Raw genomic sequence first — 24,426 nt, forward strand, 5'->3', positions numbered from 1 at the left:
CTATGCTTATAATGCTACGTAAACATTCATTATAAAGCTAAACTAATATGAACAATACCTTACAATGACAACAATACAAACGTAGCTCCTCTTTTGAAACAGCTCTAAAAGTACATTTGTCTATACTCTAATCAACATATTCCAGTCTTTCATAAGATTTGGACAACAGCCATAAAGGTAGTCTCAAAATATATGACAATCTATTCTCATATATGATACCAGGTGTGTCTACATATGCAATTAATTCAAAGTAATAATAAACTCTGGAGCAGTTTGAGCTAGAGTAAACTACTCCCAGGTGTAGCATCTACACATGTGCCCAGGACAGTAGCAATTTGAGCAGAGGTGGAACAGTTTACACCAGGGCTGCTCAGCCCTAGGCTCCAGGTGGCGGCGTCAGAGGAGCTGGCTAGGACATAAGGGTGCTGAAAGTGTGAAGCTATGTGGCTAGGTGACAGGCAGGAACCTGGCCCCCAGCTGGCTGGGCTTACCGGGTGCAATTACACCTGCGATCAGCATCTACACATGCAGTTAAATCGCAGTTAATTACCCTGGAATAAGACAGTACTGCTCTGGCAGGACAATCTTACAGCAGCATCAATTAGTTTACTGTGGCCTTATACTGGTGCATGCATAGATGGTGAAGCATTACTCTGCAACTAATTGGTCTACTCCACAGTAAAGCACATGTGTAGATGTGGTCACTGTAAACAAATGCAAGTACATCTGATAGGTTCATGCCATTCATTCTTCTAAGCATCAAAAAAAGTCCTGTGTAGTGAATCAAAGAAATGAGAAATGGAATAGTACTATTAGCATAGAACTCAGTATCTGTGCAGGACTGAGCCAGAAGAAAAATCTGGAATCACTGCCATGACAAAGACAAACATTAAAACTTAATTCCCTGAGCAATCTTCAAACCATAAAATGGTTTTTACAGTAAGCATCATTTTATACAGGCAAGTAAAGATGAAAGTATGAAGAAGCAAGCAAGGTAAATAAGTAACAGTTCTACACAGAAGAGAATAAAGACATCGAAGGATGTAAGAAATATATGCAGTTCTCTCTTGATTAAGAACATGAAGAATTTAATGCAACTTAATGGTAAGTACAGACTGTCAAGAAGCCTGAGACTCAATCGATTCAGTCTTCACAAGTTAGTCTAAGCTGTGCAGACTGAACCAACAAGCAAGTAAACATTCACTTTTGATTCTGGAAATGCAGGCACATACCAGCACTTGGCTCAGGCCAGAAGCTGGGGGGCACTAGTGCACACCTCCTAGCTTAGCTGGAGCAGACAGCTTGGGCCAAGGCTATCCTGCCCATCTTGTGAGGTTAACAAAAGGGCTGCAAAGCATCTTGGGGAACTGAGTTAACTTGAATCTGGTGGGGATCTAGGCCAGAAGTTCAATAACCCAATTTAACCTAAATCAGTTAAGTCTGACACTACATTCATCCAGGTTTATCTTAAACTGGTTTTGGCTATTCTAAAAGCAGTTTATGCACACTGAATTTCTGTTGTGTTACAGATTTGAACCAATTTCTGATCGCTTATACTGGTGTAAGTGCATCTTCTGCTGCAAAGGACTCAGACCACAATAAATCTGAATGATACTGACACACTGGATTCCTATTTCAAATCTCTGGGTTTATCTTGTGACTCATGCTTGTACACCTAACAGTGCTAATGTTGCATGGCACACTGTGACACTTTTGAAGAGATCTCAAAGAACCCCAGGATGATATGGCACCCTGGTTGGGAATTAATGCTCTAGCCAATCACAGAATATGCCATGTACAGAAGTACAAAAGCTTTATCTCATCTAAATTTGCAGGGGGAGGCAATCATATTTCCATAGTACTGACAAACTCAAAAGAGAAGGGGAAAAAATGTTATTAAACTAAGTCCTAACCTTAAACTAAATTTACTGTAGCTAAGGATTTAACACAGCTCTGCCCTACAGCTCTTCCTTAAGGGCTTTATAACCTGCTTCATAATTAACATGAAGTACCCTGGAAGTGATCTAGAGTGCAGTGAACTATTGTGTACTATTCCCAGTTTAAAAATCACAGAATCGTAGAAAATTAGAGTTGGAAGGGACCTCAGGAGGCCAACTAGTCCAACCCTAGGGCCATCCCTAACTAGATCATTCCAGCCAGAGCTGGGCCTTAAAAAACTCAAAGGATGGAGATTCCACCACTTCTCTAGATGACTTGTTCCAGTGCTTCACCACCCTCCTAGTGAGAGTTATTTCTTAATACCAACCTAAACCTCCCTTGCTGTAACTTGAGACCATTGTTCCTTGTTCTGTCATCTGTTACCACTGAGAACAGTCTAGCTCCATCCTTTTTAGAACCATCCTTCAGGTAGTTAAAGGCTGCTATCAAATCCCCTCTCGGTCTTCTCTTCTCCAAACTAAATAAGCGCAGTTTATCCCCTCGGCTTCTCATAAGTCATGTGCCACAGCCCCTGAACCATTTTTGTGATCTCCGCTGGACTCTCTCCAACTTGTCTACATCCTTTCTATCTTGCAGCCCAAAAATGGATACAGAACTCCAAATGTGGCCTCACCAGTGCAGAGTAAGGCAGAAAAGTTACTTCCCACGATCTACTGGCAACACTCTTATTAATGCAGCCCAGTATGCTGTTAGCCTTTTTGGCAACAAGGGCACACTGCTGACTCATATCCAGCTAACTGTCCACTGTAACCCCCAGGTTCTTTTCTCCAGAGCTGCTGCCCAGCCAGTCAGTCTTCAGGCTGTAGCGGTGAATGGGATTCTTCTGTCCTAAGTGCAGGACTTTGCACTTGTCCTTCTTGAACCTCATGAGATTTCTTTTGGTCCAATCCTCCAATTTATCTAGGTCACACCAAACCCTAGCCCTACTCTCCAGTATATCTACTACATCCCCCAGCTTGGTGTAATCCATGAATTTGCTGAGGGTGCAGTCCATCCCATCTTTCAGATCATTAATGAAAACATTAAACAAAGCCAGCCCTAGGACTGACCCCTGGGGTACTCCACTTGATGCCTATAAACCACTTCTCTAATATGGAAGGTCATACATTTCATTTGTATGGGTGCATGGGATTCTTCTGTCCTAAGTGCTTAAAGTGGGGTTAGAAGTGAAGTCTATAACAAAGACCCAATTCTTTCAACCATACTTTTTTAGCATTGGAAATTCAGTTTTCTGCATTTCACCATGAAATATACCCCTTTGTTCCTTGAGAATGCTTAAGTATTTCATTATGCATTTTATTCCATTATTACACAGATTTCCTTTTCTCTTGCCATTTTGATTAACTGTGATGTAAAAAACTGGTTAGCAGAGTCTGTGACCACACACAACATATTAGTTCCTATGATTTGGGCCTAAGAAATATTCAGGGTCAAGATATCCTCTCTCCAAATTTTTAAGTGTAAGTCGGACAATAACTCCTTTGAGATCAAAAGAATAACAAAAGGAGTCATTTGCCTTAAGAGACCTATGTTAGTGTCTTTTCCAAAAGCATGATTGACCTTTCATGCAGAATACTGTAGTCTGTAGGAGACTTGGGTTCTCTGCTCATTCATCTTTGGAATTTTGTATTTTAAATTTCTCCCTTTTTCTTCTCTATACCAGTTGCAATGTCATTTTTAAAGACTGCACCAACATGCTATGCTCTTAGGGGAGTTGGAGTGAGAATAATTTCCTGTTGGAACAGAAGTTTGAATTCTCCATTTTGGGAGCAGTTCTCTCATGTAGTTTTCTTGCCCTTATCATTCCAATATATTCCCTTTTGGAAAAAAGTAAGTACCTGTGTTTCATTACTATCAGAGCACAGTACAAGTCACTGTGAGCTACAGAAAGCAGTTAAATATTTATATAATTTATAATTCACTATTATTTAATTTCTTTTTTTTAACACCAGTGTTCTCTAGTGCTATTTGCAGTAGTGAATTGCAAATAGGTAAAATAATTTACTATAGGGAAACACCAGCTGAATACCATACACAGCCACTGAATTTTGCTGGGATTAGGTCAATTAATCTGAAGTACTGCTAAAGAACAGAACAAAAAGTCAGTAATAGTACATATTTATTTCAGTCCTCATTAAGTATTCCTGGAGAAAAACTGAGTGTTCTGCAGAGGAAAGCTTAATCAAATAAATAGGCAGTTGAAGAAAAAAGGACTACATATCCTAAGACCTAAGATTTCTGAAGAAACCTGTTTAGCAATTTTACTTTAATAATTAAATTTGCAATTTAAACCTATCAAGTTTGGCAAAATCTAGAGCTGTTAATTTGTGGCACTCTTTTCTTTGGTATAGAATTAGGACAGTGCTACTAGTGAGGTAATACAAACATGTACATAGCCTAGATGACAGACACCTGTTACCTACAGCAAAAGATAAGTAAAACTTCACAAAATGATTATCTGAACAAAACTGCAAGAGAAAACTAATAACAGAGAAGGTGAGAAGCGGAAACTGCTTTTGCCACTATGCAGTAACTGCATTAGCAACAACTGTGATTACCTTTTGTTTAATCAGAAAGCTTAGCACCACTGTATTCTTCTAAAGCAGGGGTGCTTAAACTCCAGTCCATGAGCCAAATGCTCCCGAGCCATGGTATGTAGACTAAGGGGGTCCCCCCTGAGTCAGGAAATCTGGTGGTGGGGAAGCAATAACAATACTGCCATCCTCCCCCGATGCCAAATCCCCAAGCCCCGTGGGTCCAGATTGGGCCAAGCCAGGCCATATCCCCTTTCTCCCCTGTGCGACTGGATTGGGTCCTGCCTCACCGCCCCACATACCAGACTGGGCCCTCTGGATGGACTAAGTAACATCCATCTGGCCCCAGGGAGAAAAAGGTTGGGTGCCACTGTTCTGAAGCTTTCTTTAAAATAACATTTCTCAAATCTCACAACAGATGTTGTAGTCAAACCAGGGGTTACCTATGCCTCTGACAGTATCCGGAATGAAACACTTCAAAGGATGACAAAACATTCAGTGTTGTTGGTTTTTATTAGTTTTAAAAAATACCTATAATACTATTTCAAACTTTAGTCTGTTTTTATTTTTTAATCTAAAGTAGGCTACAAGACATTTTAAACACATACATATTGTACATGGTATAGTACATACATATACTATATATCTAACATAAGCACAGAAATCAAATTTAGATCACAAATGCTGCCAACCAGGAACAGTGCACATTGCTATTATGTAACATGTTAATTTGCCTGTCCTTATTCATCAAAGTCTGTGTTTCTCTCCTTGTAAATTGTAAGTTCACTGAGGGAGTGAGTACCTCGTGTACTTTACATGTTACTGAATTTAATACATAATATTAAAGAAGGTTTGCCCTTTCAATATAATTATAAATTATTTTTAGCTAGAAAAGTTTTTAACCACATAAAAACTAGCTTATTTGCATGTATGTATGAAAAAGAGGTGGGAGGACATATCAATGTATTTGTCAATTCAATAGATTGGCAGTTCCAATAGCAAATAATTTTTAAAAGTCACTACACAGCGTTTTACATGTTCAATTTACTTTAAACACATTTGTTTCATTAATCTCCACCACACTCCCTATGAAACAGTGCTGTGAAGTAGATGTATATATTTTGTTATCCTTATTTGCAGACGGTTATGTTGAGACAGAGATATGAAGTGACCTGCTCAGAGCCTCAGAACAAACTCAGTAACAAAAAGCCATGCTATCAGTCTACTGCACCTTTATTATCCAACCCAATGCTGGATCAACCAGTCTCTCTCTGTTTTGGCCCCTATCAGGCCTGATATGGGCTTCTTTGCAGAGGGGACTGGGGACCTCAAGTTTTTCACCGTCACTGCTATCAAACGTTTCTCCACTGGAGTAAAGAGGAAGGAAGATTCAACAGCCCTGCAAAAGTACCAGAGTTTGACCTTTCAACAGATTTGCAAGGACTCAGGTCACAGGCCTGTTTCTAAAAGGCCTTAGCTCTTCGGTCCTCCTAGCAGTAGGCAGCCTGTAGAAATCTCATTGTCAGGTGGTCTCTTACAGCCATTTTCCTCCAGCTCAGGGAGTGTTTCAGAGTGGGAAGGAGGACAGCAAGTAGATTGAGACTGACATAGTCAGCACTCACCAAAAAGAGTCCCGATGCTTTGAGGAAAAGGAAAGATGATGAGACAGAGAATGGTCCCCACATCCTCAATGATCTTTGTGCCCCACAACTTTTCCCCAGAAGCAAAAACCATGTGGAAGCAGTTCCACAAATCACGATGATGCCATAGAAACAGCACTCTCTCCTGCAAGACTCTTCTTCCCCTCTCCTCAAAATCTTATCTTCTATATATTATTTCTGAACACAATATTTTGGTTTACAAGTAAAATTAGATTGATCAGATCCACTTCAACTGACGTTGAAATTTTGTTGTAGATTCTCCACAACGAAGATGCAACTGTGCAGGAGATCTCTTAATAAGACCGCTCATCTTTGGTGCCAGCTGTACTGGGGTACCAAGTAATATATTTCTAACTCCAGGCCATCTGTAATACTGAGGATGATGCTGATGCATAGTAGCAGCTCTCTATGACTAAGTACAGACAGTCAAAAAGCCCAAGTATGAATCGATTCAATCTTCACAGGTTAGTCTAAGCTAACTACATAGATTGAACTGATAAGCAAGTGAACAGACATTCACTTTTGATTCTGGAAATGCAGCTACAAGCCTGCAGTGGCCTAGGCCAGAAGCCAGGGGTGCTAAAGTACACCTCCCTGCTTGGCTGGAGCAGACAGCTTGGGCCAAGGCTAGCCTGCCCACCCTGCAAGGGGAGGTTTGCAGGAGAGATGCAAAGCATCCTGGGATGCTTGGGGGCTGTGAGTTAACCTGAATCTGGTGGGGATCTGGGACAGCAGTTCAAGAAACCAATTTAATCTAAATCAGTTAAGTCTGATACTACATCTATCCAGGTTTATCTTAAACTGGTTTTGGCCATTTTGAAAGAGGTTTATATGCACTGAGCTTCTGTTATGTTACAGATTTGAACTGGTCTCCAATACTTATACTGGTTTATGTGCAATTTCTTTCCCTAACCTACACAAGACAACTAGTACTACATGAGATGCACCCTTTACAGATTACATAAACCATCTACTTTAGGTATAAAACAAACTAACCGATGCATGTTTGTTTAAAAAACATTCATGCACTTCAGCTACCAGCAACACCTAACTCTCCCTTATTTTTTTCCTATTTGTTACACGTTTGACAGTAGGTTTATTTAAGGTCATTTCCCACATGCCATCCATTAGGTTCCAGTCCTGCAATTTATTTCCATGAGGATGGACCTCTGAAGCCACATCCAGCATGGCACTGGGGTCTTAGCCAGCTTCCCTTTTCACTTCAGGAGAGGAAAAGAAGAGAGGAGAGAAGCAACAAACAGCAGAAGAAAGAAAACCATTTATAAAAATAGGATAAATGTAACAAGGCCATAAAATTGGCAGGGGATCTAACTGGCAAACACAGATACTTGAGACTACATTTAACTCATTGCAACTTTGCCTAAATTTCAAATTGACTGTGTCCTATTAAACTTGCAAGGCTATAGCACTTAATACATGCCAATACAACCTAAACAAACATGACCTTCACCTAAAGGCTTATATGCTATTCAAATCACACTCTGGCTAGAAGAGGTACATAGACATTGTACTGGTCCTCTACTCAGGAAAGAATTTTAATGTAAGTGCAAATTCAATTACTTCTTTTTCCTTCTACATATTATAGCTCCACAGTATACAAAGTTGTGTAATTTCAATTTATAAAGCTAAATTTTATTTTAAAAAAAGAAGCAGTAGCCAATATTTTTATAAATAGTCATATTTTTCCACACAAATGTGGTAAGGAAAGAAACAAACCCTCAAACAATATTACTGAATAAAAGTCCAGTAAAATTTACCTTTGAAAGCCTGTTCTAGAAGCTCTGCTGCATAAGGTCTGTTTTCATTCTTTCCAAGCAGGAAAAAAGAAGAGGATAATAAAGGTACTGACAACCCTAACATGAGGCAAAAGATTATTTTCTTAGTTCATTCTGTGTATTTTTAGCTCTGAGCCAAGCAAAGGAAGTTGTGATAATGGATCAGATGTTTTAAAATTACTATACTGAATATTTTCATATAAAATATTAAAGTATAAACCTATATAATATATTTAATTTTATTACTACAGAAACAGTGATAAAAACAAGGAGTATTATTATATTTCTTCTGTAAATATTTGATCTTTTAGCATGTATTATTTACATTCAGCACACTTGTAGTTGTTATGGATAGCTATACTTAAGCATGCTGGAACAAAGTTTTGTACAGATCACCCCACCCTAACCATGCAACATTTAGCACTTACAACAGCTATGCTAAATTCTGCATTTTTACACACAGGTGTTTGAAGCAGAAGCTTGCTTCAGTGACCCAAGACATTAGTGAAATATCTTGTCCTCCCAAGTTTGGGATTTCGCTCATTTCTCATGAACTGACAATTCTGTAACACCCCACCCCCCAACTCACAAGGCAAACATTTGGGGAAACATAAAGCACAAACAGCATTCCTACCCAGAAAGATTTCCCCTCTCGTATTTGATTATTAGACATGTTAAAACAGTTTTAGAAATGATTCACTATACATGCACAGCCAGTTTCTAAAATGCTTCAGCTCAGATAAAAGGAACATGTCAGAAGCCTGTGAAGTCAGCAGCTAATGTTACTATAATTCAGAGAACTGCTGGGAAAGAAGTGATAAGAAACTCTAGAACACTATTAGCCTAAAGCACAGGCTGCAAGAAAGAAAAGCAAGTCAGAAAACAGTACTCACTTTGTACAGTTGGACTATACACTTCCAGCAAGATCCTTACGATAAGGCTGTTTTTGTTTCAGCTGAAACGTCTTTGGTTTCAGTTTTAATGAAGTCCTGGCCAACTCCCTCTTCACTTGATGATGACACAGCTAGTCTCAACAGCACATGGAAATATTCTCCACCCAGGAAAACCTCTGTTGCTCCACCTCCGGGTTTCCTGGGGTTTTTTAGCATACAATTAAGTGTCCCTGCATAAAGATTTCCTAGCTAGAGTATCTAATCCAGAGCATAATCAGAAAATGCTGTTGGTAGGAATATGTATGCTTTTGTGCCTCTGGCTTGTTACAATGAGTGACAATAGACAAACCTCACCTTTGATTTTTGTATGACATTACTGAAGGTAGTCAAGAGATGTGACTTGATCCCACAATATTACGTGGATTATACAGGTTTCTTGACCAATGTACAATAAATACTTTGTAATGCAGAGACAGTTTACTTTACCCTCAATCCTCCCTCTTTCCTCAAGCTCTTCCTCTCTCCTCACTTCTACCCACAATACTTAACTAAACTACACAACACAAATGATTCCCCCAGTCAGCGTGATTGTTATTGAGTTAGTGGCAGAGAATAAGACACATTCACCCTCTGAAACACTAGCCTCAGCAGTGCTGTTTTGGGATCTTGCTGTTAGCAGTTTATAAAGCATTCCTCACTATCCCCTTGAGCAACAGCGACATAACTCAGCAGTCTAGCCCCACCTGCTGCTGAAGTAGCAGCAGGAACAATCCTGACTGCAGGATTACTGAATAGTTGCTTTATATATATATTTTAATAAAAATATTTGTTACTACTATTGTGATTTTGTGTGGCAAGGAGGCAGGGACTAAGGGTCTTTAAATTATTCCCAGTGGCAGCAGAATTCAGAAGATAAATTAATCACAGATATGAAAAGTAGGGGAAAGTTAAAGAAGGTCCTTTGGACAGCAAAGGAAAAAAGAAGGATGAGGCAATGTTTACTCTAGGTATATAAATAAGCAGTTCAGATGTCAGAAGTGAATCACAGGAAAATGATTTGCTATGTGAATATGCAGCAATCCAAAAACAAATCGTACAATCATTATGCAAAACTTCAAATTCTGATTGGCTGCTCAAGTCCCTCAGACAAAAACACAAGTATCAGGATATCATTTGATTAACAGACATCCAGTTAAGCATAATAGACATCAGCTCAGACTATTCTGTTGACACATCAGAAATTTATTTAGTAACATATACTAATTTGATATAATAGATACTATTAGATCATTTGAATAATAGATACTACCAAATAGCAATTTGGTAGCTTTAAAAGATGCCTTCAAAAGGATAGGAGAAGGATGCCAAAAGTAAATTTATTTTAAGTTATTATACCAGTTGTAAGGAAGGCAAGCTGCAGGGTGACAGGTAAGGGGAACAAAGCAGAGGGGCCAGGCAGCAGGGGGAAGCCAGGTAACAGGCCGCTTGACCTACCTGCCCTCCTGCTGCTGCTTGCCCCACGACAGTGGTGGTGGAGAGGGAAACAAATATAAGTTGACTTCAAAAAATGAGATTCCAGACATGGAGAACTATAACAAATTTATCAATTTTCCATGTCTAGAATCTAATTATAGGGAGGTCATCTTAAATTTAGAGTCATCTTGGATTCAGGTAAATATGCTAATATATTTACATCACAAATCCAAATCACTTCCAGAACTTCTCAGATGCCAAGAGTTTAAAACTGCAATTCACCTGGGTATTCACTCCCCTGAAAATTTCTGTCCATACAAAAATCTACTGCAAATTATAAACTGAATAGGTAATGACTCAATATAATAGTGAATATAATATGAAAACAACCAGAAAAATATTTCCTGATTGTATGAACTATGTTCAGCAAAAGCCTCAATTTTTCTCTCTCATTTATCTGAATCTGCCACAGAATTTTCAGTCAGGTGCACAGGAACTATGGACCATAAGATATTCTGGTCCAGATGATCACTGAGTAAACAGGAATTGCTAGCAGGATGCTGAGTAACTCAGTCTTGTCAGGTTAACATAGAAAAAAAAGTAGGAAAACAGAAGCACTAATGCTGTCTTTGGCTTCAGGAAAACAGCTCTGAATTTATTCACATCTGGAAAACTGCAGCATTATTCAATACTAGGTGCTGGAAAATCTCCACAAACTCATAAGACTGCCTTACTGAATTGCAATACATCTAAAAAAAGAATACACTTAAGATTATTTTAAATTATCCTTCTGTGATGGTCTAAAATTGAATCAAGTTTTCTAACTTCCCTCCGCAAGCATGAAGGCTGGTAACTTGTCCACTTTCTTAAAAAATGGAAGACCAGATTCTTAACATATATAGAGATATATATCTATAGATATCCTTAAGAAAAATATCTGATGAAACTAACAGAAAAACTGCAGGAGGCAGCAACAATTAAGTTATCTTCACTACACTCTTACTGTGTTTCCATGCATAGGGTTAAGAGACTGGAGTGAAAGACATTTAATTTTCATAAAAGAAACCTCAACTTCTGCAGTAACTGATGAACCACATCCCACTCCGACTGTCTGTTATCCACTAGTGACAAGCAGATCTTAAGTCCTGAATAAGCGGTATTTCCATAAACTATAAATAGCTTATTCTTACACCATGTGAAAAATACCTGAGCTAATTATTTTTTGCTATACTAAACTGAAATACAGCCCCTTCATTAAATTTAGTCAAAGTTTAAAAAAGGTACGTGCATTTGAAACGAGTGTGTTTTTTTCTTTCAAAGTCCATATCCAGTATGAACCACAGCTATCACCATGTACTTCTGACTAATTTAAAATAATTAATTCCATTAACATAAATTAATCCAATCTATAAAGGAAAAAAATATTTTTAAAGTTATTAATATATTTTGAAATTTTGAGGGGAAAAGTCTTGAAATTAAGCAACAGGGTATACATAAGAATTATACAAAAATATGATGCAACATTAATACAAAAAATACACACCCATTTATTTAAAAGGTCATCTACTTGATGGATATGTTTATTCTATGCAAACAAGAATGTATTTATACTTACCACTGTATTTACCATTTCTCAAAAAACTCTCTGATAAGCATACTGAGTACCAACAGTTACAAATTACCCCAAAGAAGCTGTTGAGTATGCAGTGCTTTTGAAAAATCAGGAAGGTATCTGTGCAGCAATGGAGGGAAAAAAACTTGGCATTTCTCCACACCAGAAGTTGATCCTTATGGCCAAAAATCAACATTCTAGAGCTCAGTCCAACAAGGAACTGAAGGAGGGATGGATCCCACAAACACTATGTATACAAAATGACAATGAGGACCAAGAAGACACCCTCTCCAACCAGTATCAGAGACCACCTCAGTGGGCACATCTACACGTGCATTTATGCCAGATTAAATTTACTGAGCAGTAAGTAGGTATAGGCCGGTGTCTACATGTACAGGCATTGAAGTGCATTAGTGCTGTGTGTGAACTGACTTGGTCCACATACAGTGTTATTGAGCAGTAAGGCATCTACAACACATGTGTTACTGTGCAGTAACTAACCAGGCATACATTTGATACCTGCACATGGAGATGCTACCCTGTATGTTTAGTTTAAAAAAGGGCAATAACACTCTCTGGGTTTAGTATTTTCTTACATTTAAGGACTTAGTTTAGAACCCAAGTTAACATTGTTTAGCTACTTTTTAGCTCCAGGGTAACTGTAAATCGAATGAAATAATGAGATGATTCAAGCAATCTGACTGAGAATTCTAAACTCTGGAAATACCCTGGATAGAGAATGTACATGAGTGCATAGGCTGCTCCAACACACTGTAATTACAGTGTGTTGGAGCAGATTTGATTAATCAAGTCTACTAGAGTGTGGCAATTACCATGCTCCAGCAGCCTTCCACGTCTCGTGAATCAGAGTCCCCATGCTTCAAAAGAGCAGTGGGGGTGCTTGAACTAAAGCTTAATGAATGAGCTTTAGTTCAAGCACCCCCACTGCCATTTTGAAGCACAGGGACACTGATACATGAGATGCTGAGCCACTCTAATTAAAGCGTCACCTCCCACCCCCAAAGCACACGTAAAAAGTTCCCTTAAAGTTCAAACAAGAAATAGAGAAAGGGTAGTAAGGTTGTTCCGGGGAAGAAAAAAGCAAGGTGGACTGGAAACAAGGAAGGAAATCTACTTGATAATTTAGACTCAGGTCTAAAGCAACTTCTAAATGGTGAGGCAATCCAAATCTCTGAATACTCTTGAAATACCTAACTGTATACCAGATACCAAACAAATCAGACAAAACAGCACCACTTCTTCCTCCTGCTCTATCACACGATAAGGTTAAGTAAAATCTACATGAGATTTGTACCAAAAGGAGCAGAAACAGGGATAAATGGTAGCCTGCTGGGCCTGTAAGCTTCAGGGAGGCAACAAAGTATTAGAGTAATGAATTTCTCTAGCAAGAAACCAAAGATACAAGGAATGAAGAATAACAAGAAGACAGTGAGAATGGGTACTGGCTTCTAACTATTAATACTATTCCCGGACAAATGCATAGTTTTTTCCACATCATGGAGTACAGAACTGTAGGATACTTGAATTACCAGGATTGCAGCTGGGAACCAAGCACAGGCAAACACGAATAATGGAGGTCCCTAAAATAGTACTAATAGTCCTATGTATAGGGGTTTTTTGTTATTCTAAATAAATTTCTTCCTCTTGTGTTTGTACCTATTTAGTATTCATAAACTCTTGCCCTTCAGTTGTTGCAAAGCCAGGATTTAGTTCTTCTGGGTTTTATGGCATGCCTGTCCCTTGAGACCTTTGGTTGCTGTTCTTTGAGTTCCCTCCATCTGTCCATATCATTTCTGACATTATTTAAAAATAAATATAATATTCCATGTGTGGTTGCATCACTACTATAGGGAGAGGATATATAATACTTTTGCTTATTTATCCTCCATGTGTATTGATCCCCAGCTGCATAGTTTAAGTGTATAATTTCCATAAGTTTGCATTTTACCTTAGTGGTGGCAGCAACTCCACTTTTCTGTGTTTTAGGTGTCTGACTGACACCAACACTGGCTGGTTTCTTCTGTGAAATAAAAACAAAAATATAAGAAAGGGACAAGACAGAATGAATACATCAGAAATATGAAAAGTGAAAACTATTAAAATACTGCATTAAAAACAAATGATCTGATGTTCTGTCTAGCAGACTATTTCATGAAAGATACCGACATTCATTTATATTTCATATCTGTTTTCCAAGTCTCCTGGAACAATTTTCCCCTTTATAATGTCAATAACTGAGAAACCTCAAAAAATAATTTCACATCATTTCACTGTGAGAAGAGCAAGTCAATGCAGGCTGAAATCATATGCATGCCTGCATAAATAATGTATGAATCTCTATAAAATAAAATATGGTCATTTTGACTAAACTGTTAAGCCAACTATAATAATTTATTAGCTGACAGGCTAGGAAGAGTAAATGCTAAAAAGTCAAGGAAAAAAAATCAAATAAGGGCTTGATTTTTAAATTAAAAAGAAAGCTATACAATGCAAACTTTAAAAATATGCTATTAATTTTTATCTGGCATTACGCATATGCCCTAGTCCCATCACATGCTACTTGAATTGTTCCACAGAAACATTACTGAAGAAAATCATCTCTATAAACAGACACACTTAAAAAACATCCACGACTAAGTATCAAGGCAGACAAGTCAAAGGGTTTCTGTATATAAGCATACCACAGCAGAGTGGGAAAAAACACACAAGTTAGGCAGAGAAGCAGTACATAAAGTTACAGAAAGGCAGAATTGATGGTAAACAAATGTATTTGCAGAGAACACAAACATAGTGCTCTGTATGCGACTAATTTTATGCCAGCATGACTCCACTTAAAGAGATACATGACAATAAAAACATGATACGTTGTTTCTAATGACAAGACCAACATCACATCTACCTGCTCTGCTATCAGTCAAGTTGTGCTGATATACACGTAAATCAGTTTAATGATGAAATCAGATCCAGAGAAAGCTAGGGAAAAAGAAATCAATGACAGACACAAAATAAAAAAAGTTGGATTTGTGGATGGGGAAAGACTGAGAAGACCTAATCGCTCTCTCTAATAAGCAGATGCCTGAGATTTGTGAATCCTGTTCTAAACACAGAGAAACCTACTCAATGCTATTTCAGAGTCTCAGTAAACAAATTATTATACAAAATCCAGAAATACTAGTATTCCAGCATTCATACCAGACATAAGGGACTATGATGTGTTAGACTCCTCAGATGGAAACAAAAGTTCTCTTTCATAAAGAAACTGCCACGCGCTTCCCCTCTGACTTTAGCTCTTAGACACAATACAAAAGGAAAGAACTTTGCTCCTATAAAGAAAACAAAAGTACAAAGACTAAACCAACTCTATACTTAGTTAACTTAGTCAAAGCGTATGGGTAAAAGTGATGCACATCCCAACAGTACATATGCTGACATGAATATTCATCATATTTTCGTCAGAGACCTCTCAGCATACTGAGAAAAAATGAAATCTGAACTAAGCCATTACATACCAAAAACCAAGGGAACACCCCCACATGCAGAGGCATGTACTTTCTATGTCACAAGTAGCAGTGGCACAAATTTGCACAGCTGCTTTGTGCCCCATTGCATGCCCCTGCACATGCACTTCGGTACACAGAAAATTGTGCTTGGAGGGGTGTGTGCAGCAGGGGTGCAGATCCGGGAGCAAGGAGTCTGGCCAGTATTGCTCTGGATGGCCAACCCTCTGCGTGTTCCAGCACACACTATGGACACATGTGCAATGCTGCTTTTTTTCCACGGCGGTTTTTGCAGTGCAGGGCACATTTTCACATTCTGGGGTTGCCGTTTGTGGCACCCCAAAGTGGTTTGCAGCTCCACAAACCATGCGTGCCTGCACATATGGATGTGCCCCAGGAGTGCTGCTAGTATAATAAGACTTGAACATTTGATCATTCTATGTTTGCTCTTTCCTCCTTATAGTCGTCATTCTATAGGATTAAAAGGACAGTGTTTTCTATAGTCAGGTGAAGGAGTTACAAATTTCTTCTGCATGAAAGTCTAGTAAATTACATCTGGCACACAAGAAAACTGGGGCATAGTGGCAGAGCAGTTAAGACACGGGTGGCCAACCTGTAGAATGGGTGCCACAAGTGACTCAGGCAGCCTCTGTGCGTGGCACATTGCAGATCAGGGAGGGGACAAGCAATACAATAGCAGATAGGGCAGGAAGCGGAAAGTAAAACAGCGAATTGGGCAGGGAGCACACAGCTGGAAGTAGAACAGCACATCAGGCAGGAGAAGGAGATTGGAGTGGAGGGTACAGAAATTATTAAATCGAGGCTTCCTGACCAGTGATTTAAATCAAATCCACCCTGGCCTAAATAGGATGGTAATTAATTTACTGAAAGGCATGTAGCCGGCTTATACTTCTACTTTGGGTCTCTTCAAAATCAAAACAACACAAAATGTAAGCTGTTTTAATCTAGTGTACTATCCTAAGATTAGCATAAACTTGATATCTTATTGCAGTGTTAAAAGAATATAGCTTCTGCACATCCCATCCCAGCTTCTCTCTAGACATTGGGTCAGGTCATGATCCAGACGCCTGGAACTGAATTGTCAATACTTCAAGGTTGTTCAAATCATGGATTTTGGTGTGAACTCGGTATCTACCCCTTAATGTTTGAAGATGGGCAAAATAACAACATTACTGTTCTACGCTCATTGCAGGGGTGATTACCTCCAATAATACTCCTACTTTTGGTAAAATAATGAAGTTACATACCTTCACCCAAAAGATCCCTCCTGGTATTTTAGCTATATTCATCTTTTCTCCTTCTAATTAGAGAGAGAAAAATTACTAGTCCTGTAGTGATCAAACCCGATTTTCTAGCCTGTAAACAAAAGAACTAGTAAATTATCAAAGACAATCTTCCATGAGAAATGAAGTTGGAGAGTTGTTGCAGCCATGACAGTCCAGGAAATGTCCAGGCAAGGGGTTTTTTTGCATATGTATCTTTTACTGAACAAACTCTCTATAATTGGGAAGCTATCAGACAAGCCTTCAAGCATCAAGTGCCCTTCCACAGGTGAAATACCCAAAAGCTTGTCCAATAGCAATCTAAACTATAGAGTTGGTTGAAAAAAAAATGAGTGCCTCTTGTGAAATGAATTAGCAGAATTAGTGACCCACACATACTGATGTGTTAGAGAGCAGAAGGGCTAACAGACATTTTGATGAATGATACCTCAATTAAAGGAGAAAAAAATTCAACCCTATAACGGAATGCTAATTTCTACATGTTTAACAGAAATAAGCAAACCCCAAATTCTTTAGCCATCAGTAGCATATTTGCTAGGCTTTTTGCAATGGAGAAACGCAACACGACTTGGCTGTTGGAAATACTCATTATCTGTTCAAAACTATGGGATCATATCAATGCAAAATCATAATAAAATATTCAGTAAAAACAATCAAACTATAATTTTGCATTGAAGACAAAAATGGAAACTATGCGAAGAAAAATATATGCAAACTTTACCTTAGAATATCTGCAATAACTCCAAGTAATATTTCAACTCTAGCCTTTATGCAGAGAGAGACGTCTTCTCAGTCTGCCAAGTTCTGAAACCTTACAGATTTTGGCCAAATTGTTGCCTCTAACCTTTCAGCATCTGTAGAAAAATAGTGTCTGATCTTTCACTTTGATCCAATGGCATGAGGAATGAGCATTCAGAGAAATAATAATCAGAAAGGCCATATATAAAAATACCTTATAGGTTAATAACATTACCTAAATGGCATGTGTTTATAACTGCCTGATCTTTTCATGTATTTATTTTTTTAAAGGCTGTGTGAAATTTCATTAACAGTGTAAATCTTCTAACACCATAATAGTAGAAAAAAGATTATTAAGAAAACTAAACTTCAAGCGTTAGACTAAGCAACTATTAATGCAAATACTGATTGTAGATTTACATAGTATACTTGGGCCTTGTCAGACATTCACTTGCCTGGGAGAGTGAATGTCTGTACATGCCATGGTTTCTCCCAGAAGAAAACAATTCTCTAGCATCTTTCACCCCTCCCACCCCCTGAGAGTGTCAATTACTGGGCTCTGCTGCTCCAGCAGGGAGCAGAACATGCCCACTTCATAAACCCCACACTCTGCTGCCAGGGTAACACAGGCTGACTATGGGCAGTCTCAGTCAGCTAATCAGATCTGTTCTATGTACTGCTGTCATCTGTCACCAGGCAGACTAAGGGAGCCTGCAGGGCACTCTTCCCCACTCCCCCACCCCCAGCTACACAGCATCAGCACTGCAAGCTCTCAAGCTCTTCACTCTTCAGAGCTTCAGCATTCAAATGTTTGTACATGCAGCTTGGATAAGTTTTTCTACCAGGAGAACAAACATAGGAGAATTCTCCCAGATTATCTGAATGTATGTATGCAGCCTGTTCTGTACCTATAAAGGACAATAAAATAATACAACCTAGATTTTTTTTATATGCATCGTACAAAGGTACTTAAAAATACAAAAGTGCAAGATCTCATATAGGTAGTCTTTTCTCAATGGACTACTTCCATTTGCAAACTAAACAAGTTAAGTCCTTATGCACTGCCTTACTGGGCATCCTAAGTAGCTGTTGCCAACCCTCATATGTTTGTTTAAGTCTGTTTTCTTGGACCTACAGGAAATCTGATGTTGCTCTTGGAAAAGAGAATTGATGCCCTAAGTATTGGTGTTAAAGCAATAGCATCAAGAAGCTTTTGAAGTTAAGGTTTACCAGAATAAGCAGCTTTGAAGGAAAGTCACTTTAAAAAAAAACAAGTATCCTTAGAATCCTTTCAAGAAAAAGCCCAGGGGTTTTTCTTATTTTTCTTTGATACCACAATTCAGTTTAGTTAATTAAAAAGTTAGAAGCAGACAGTCACTTAAATTGCTTAAAAACTTAATGCTTGATTTTCAAATTAAGGACTGACTTACTATACACAATGACCTCAGTCTTAGCTGGGACCTCTGACTGCCAGTGAAACAATTTTGTGCTCCCTTTAATATTTTTGCTTGGTACTTAGCTAGCATAGTGATGGAGAGATTAGATTTTGTTGCCATGTCAAAATTTGTGATGTTTCATTTTATAGAATAACATTTCTTTTCTAAAAGATGCACAGTTCATTATACCATGCAAGGCAAAACAAACTTATGTGAATCAATGCCATACACACTAGGAGTGTCTGAGCAAATTCTATACCCAGATATAAACCATTCACAAAGGCATATTTTCCAATTTGTGTCATGAATTATACCTATTAAAACAGGACACTATTACAACCCTGGTACTCTTAAAAGTCATTCTACAGTTAACTTTATAATTTCATTTAAACTGATTTACGGTTTGGGAGGGGGGTAATTTTGAATACTTTTCTTACAAACTGGATCAAGATTAGAATTACCATTCTGATATTAGTGTTCCAGCCTCTAGGCACAAAGCACACATGACCTTACATTTGACCACCGTTCTTTCACTTCTATTGCATCCCTGCTACAGTAACAAAGCACTAAATTCCTATTCCAGTTCCACCCTTCTAAATCATAAGACTTTTTCTTTGAAAGATAATTCCCTATTGAAGCAAGTCAGAAAATTTTAAAGAGTTCCCTATATGAATACTGTTGGTTTAAAAATATTCTTATTCTGATATATTATGCTGGTTTTATTTTACCCTAAATTTTAAGATCAGTCATTCAATGTTGTCAAAACTAAAATACAAATTGATTTATTAAAGGATTAAGAAAACATACTTGTGACTGCACCAATATTTTGACTGAATACATAATACTAATGAAGGGAACCCAAAGGTAAATATTTGTAACATTACATAGTCAACCACAACAAACTGACTGTGTCTTTTACATAACTGCTCATGTAGAGCAGCACATACAAACTGACCTGAAGGTCTGATGCTATTCGGAAAGACCATCTATTCCCATTAAAGAGGTACCAGGTACACCTACTATCCTAATATCATTTCACTAGAGCTGCATTTCACAAAATCAGTCAGTTTAGGCACCACCGTTGGGCTGGGAGGGTGCAGGTGCTAAGGCACGTGGTTGACAACCCAGAGGTTACATCTTAGAGTTCAGAACAGAAGGGCTCACAGAATGACCCTGTCAAATTCAAACAATATTTGCTAAATACCTTGTCACAAGGACATGAAAAGGAAGGATACCCCAACATAGTAAAATTAGCCACTAATGACCTCCTAATTCCCTAACCAGTGCTCACCACCACCACAAGGGGGACTCCCTACATACTTGGGAAATGTAGGATTAGAGAACTGAAGAATTACAGTTCTCCCCTACCCAAAGAAAACCGAGCATTTCTTTATGTTGACACATTGTCGACTTTTTTGTGCATGCCTGTGAAATCAAATCATAGTTCTAATGGGCCGCAAATTGTCTCAGAGGGTGAGCTACATGAGATGCTTTACTGTGCATTAGACTAATCTAATGTGCAATAAAGCGCAGCATCTACACGTGTGGGAATTACTGCACAGAAAATTAGGCTAATGCACTATTTGCTAGTACCAACACACACAGGTACTAGATTAACAGTGTATTAGCTACTGCATAGTACAGCATGTACAATTTGCTCCCAGTCAGCCTAGGCAGTAGGGGGTCACAAAGGGTGGAGGGGAGTTGTCTGTGATTCCAGTGCTGCTCAGCTCCCAGTCCCCCGCAGGCATAGGGAAGGAAGCAGGACCAACTAAGGTATGTGCTGCGCAGACAGTGGCAGGGCTGAGGGGACAGAAAGGTCCCCTGTCCCCTCAGCCCTATTGCTGCCCATGCAGCATACACACTATTTGACTCCTGCTCCCCGCCCATACCTGGGGGGAGCCAGGAGCTGAGCAGTGCCAGCACTGGGAGGAGACATGGAGGGTAAGCAGCACTGGGACCAGGGGGGAGATGCAGGGTACAGAGGAAGCAGCACTGAGAACTGGGCTGGGGGGAGATATGAGGGAGAAGCAGCACCACATCTCCCTCCCCATTTCCTGGCACTGCTTCCCCCCACAACATCTCCCCAAGTCCTCACACTGATTCCCACATCTCCCCCCACCAGGTCCCAGCACTGATACCCCATGTTTCCCTCCCAGTCCTGGTGCTGTTTACCCCTAAGCGTGGGCAAGGGGCATCACCCCAAGACAGTGCTGCTGAGCCAGGCTGCAATCCTGAGTTCCATGTGGCTGGGAGCTGTCCCCCACTCTCAGACAGCTCCCACCACGCTCCCTAGAGCAGGTTTGTCCAACATACGGCCCACGGCCGTCCAAGCTGTTTTCTGAGGCCTGAGGTGCTGCGACAGGAAACAAAAGTAAACACTGTGCTTTCACTTGCGGGGGGGGGGGGGGGGGGTGGACGAGGTGATGTAATACTGCTTCCTGTGAGGTCTTTGAATATGGCTCACTGGCCCACTAGGTGATAAAAAGTTCATGATCTGGCCCCACATTCAAAAAGGTTGGACACACCTGCCCTAGAGCCAAGAACTGACACCCCATACCTCCTGCTAGCTCAGGGCTGATACCAGGGGAGCCTGGAGCTCCCCCTGGCTGCTGCAGGGGGGCAGAGCAGGGCAGGGGCAGAAAAGTCAGGAGCATTAACTGCATGTGTAGATGTGCCCAGTATGTACCTCACTCAGTCCATGTTCTGACTTAGCAGCTCCGGCTCAATGCCCTGCCTCCACCCATGCGCCAGGAACAGCCAGGGCTGCGCTGGGCAGCTGGCGGTGGAAGTGCTAGGAACAGAAATTTGGGGCTGCAGCCCCCTCCCAGCATCGCCAGTGCCCACTCCAAGCCCAGCCCCCAGCGAGAAGAGCCCAGTGCAGCCCTGGCTCCAGTCCGCAACTGCAGCCTACCTGCCCCACGCAGATCCGAGGGCACATGCCCCGCCCCCCCCTTCGTGCCCTCTCAGGGTCAAAGCAGTGGTAGGAACTGTCCCTACCCCTCGTGAGCCACGGCTCCATCCCACACTCACCCCACCCCAGCGGGGTAGCGCCTCCACTTGCCCCTGCCCCCCGCCTCAACGCGGGGGGCATTGATCTGTCCCCACACCACACCCCTTCCCTCCCCCCTGCCCTTCCACTACACCGGACTTACCAGCTAGAGGCAACTCTCCATGCTGCCGGCTCTGCGCCTCACTGCCCAAGTGCTGCGCTGTGGCTGCGCACAGAACGGGCATTTATCAGCCAAATTATCGGCCCCATTGGGCCAATTTCCCATACAGCCAATTTTCTTTATAATTGTACCAATCTAATATCAGACCAATGTATTGGTGCACCTCTACTCAAATGTCTAACAATATTTCTTTGCATGGTCCATGCACCTCTCTCTGTCTTCTTACACATCAAGAAAATGTGAGGCCCTGAAATGTTTTTAAAAACTTCTAAAAACAGTAAGTACAGTCTTAAGGCATACTTCACTCCCACATGCTGGGTGGAGGTGGAGAATGAAGCATGGAGAGGTGGATGACTGGGTAGGCCCCTGGAATGCCTTGGGGAAGTATGGCTAAAACAGAAACATGGAACTTACGCGAGACAGGGGACAGTGGAGGTGCAGAGCATGATCTTATGCACACTATATGACTTTCCAGTGAGTTGCAGCTATGAGAAATGTACACTGCAGCAGTGGGTGCCAGACAGCCAGGAACCAGTGCTTATATTCCAATCACATCTAAAATACTAATGGCTTAACAGAATGGGAAAGATAGAGATACATGAGAAACATGTTAGGAAGGAAAGGAACCATGTAGTATTTCAAGTGATAATGAGGTGGGTGTGAAGGAAGAAAACTCCATATAAATCTTTTTTTATTTACTTAATCTGATTGCAACTAGCAGATAACAACACTGTCAAGAGTCTGGGACACAGAACATGTCTGCAATCTCTCTTACTTTCCCCTCTTAGCAAGAATGCAGTGCATGACCATAATCCCCATTCCATTATTACGAAGTGCGAGTATGCAACAGGGGAGGGGGGGAGGGGAGAAAAAGGAAGCACTTGGGAATCAGTTAGGCATCCCACCTGTGATCCTGTGTGATACCTACAAGAAACACTGCTCGTTTATAAAAATACCCCCTATACAAACCAACCTAGATAATATAATGACTGAAAACTTTATTAACGCAGAAATTAGGCTGCCCTTCTATAACATCAAGTTTACTAAAACACAAACTTCTGAAAATCATAACACTAAGAGTTTAGGTACCTGTCCACGTAACCTTAACTTTGTCTTCTTCGAGCAAGTTCCCAATGCAGTCGTAAACATATACACTCTCACTGCTTCTGAACTACACTGAAGAGGGGCTACCGGTTTGCCATACAAACACTATCCCCAAGGAAAAACAAAAAGAAAAACCCATACCACATATGCTAAATTTTACATCCTGGTTTACAACTTCTTGGCCCTTACATATAGGATGTCATTTATATTTTCACTTACCCATCGGTAAACCTAGAGAACACATTCATCTCCCACCCAACACTGAGAATCCCCATGGCAAGACAACCCCAGGATTTCACTCCAGACACATAATGTCGGGCCAAAGGAAGCATCTGAGATCATTCAAATTGTGTGCAACTTTTTCTTTTGATCACAAAGATACAGGGGACAGACTCAACCCCCTTCCAGAACAGCATGGTCCCCCATGGTAAGCAAGAGTGTCGTACCCCATTTTTTTCCATGACAAGAAATAAAGCCTGCAGAACACAGCTCCTTATAGCCTGCTGCTGCAAGGCTCAACAGCTCTGCTTAGATGCTCAGCTGCTTGCTATACTTTTCCTATTTCAGCAACCAGTTAATCAGGCCCAATAGAAAAAAGTCCTTTGTATATTCAGTGGCTAATTACGCGAAATGTGTGGTACGGCACAAGAAAGACTCTTCAGGGATGAAACCTTGCCCCTAAAAAAAAAAATCAATGGCAAAATTCCCATTGACTTCAAGGGGCTGCTGTTCTCAATTCTGAAGTTTAAATGCTCTTCTACTTAAAGAGGGAAGTTGGGGAGGAAGGTCCAGTCTAACAGAGATGGTACTGGACTAGACCTCAGGAAATCTATCTTGCTAGGTGATTTGGGTAAGTTTCTTTTGTAAAATGCTCCGAGATCCATAGAGGAAAAGCATTGCAGGAGAGGCCAGTAGTATAATTACTGAGCAACTGCAGAGCTTTCAGGTTATTGAGTGTGGGAGCGGCCAGTCTTTAAATACTACTTGTACACAGATACTTCTTACTACAATATTTACTTGCATACCACATACACCTTTTACCCAAAAATCAATTTTACAAAATTGGGTTGTATGTCTGACACGAGGAAGTGAATTTTCTTCATCTGAATAGAAACATGGTGGAATATAAGCATAAAGACACTGCTCTATACTGGCTGCTGCTGCTTCTCTCCTGCCCAGTAAACACTAGGGGCTGAGACCAGTTTCAATCCTCTCATAGCTGCTG

At 40.2% G+C, this 24,426-nt stretch overlaps 1 protein-coding gene across 8 annotated transcripts in view; it reads right to left on the reverse strand.

Annotated features, from left to right (window-relative positions):
- Window positions 1-24,426, reverse strand: part of CAST (calpastatin) — an 83,805-nt gene that overhangs the window by 44,715 nt on the left and 14,664 nt on the right. For 4 of the 8 annotated variants that reach the window (XM_059724998.1, XM_059725003.1, XM_059724999.1 and 1 more), the window contains exon 3: window positions 13,898-13,969. In XM_059724998.1, the coding sequence (XP_059580981.1) occupies window positions 13,898-13,969 (72 nt within the window). Of the gene's footprint in view, window positions 1-7,932; window positions 7,982-8,843; window positions 8,971-13,897; window positions 13,970-15,141; window positions 15,232-16,714; window positions 16,772-24,426 lie in introns of those variants that run through there. The other 4 variants (XM_059725004.1, XM_059725002.1, XM_059725006.1 and 1 more) reach the window with 4 other exon arrangements.

Source organism: Alligator mississippiensis, chromosome 3, assembly GCF_030867095.1.
Source record: "Alligator mississippiensis isolate rAllMis1 chromosome 3, rAllMis1, whole genome shotgun sequence".
In the NCBI taxonomy this organism is placed as follows: domain Eukaryota; kingdom Metazoa; phylum Chordata; order Crocodylia; family Alligatoridae; genus Alligator; species Alligator mississippiensis.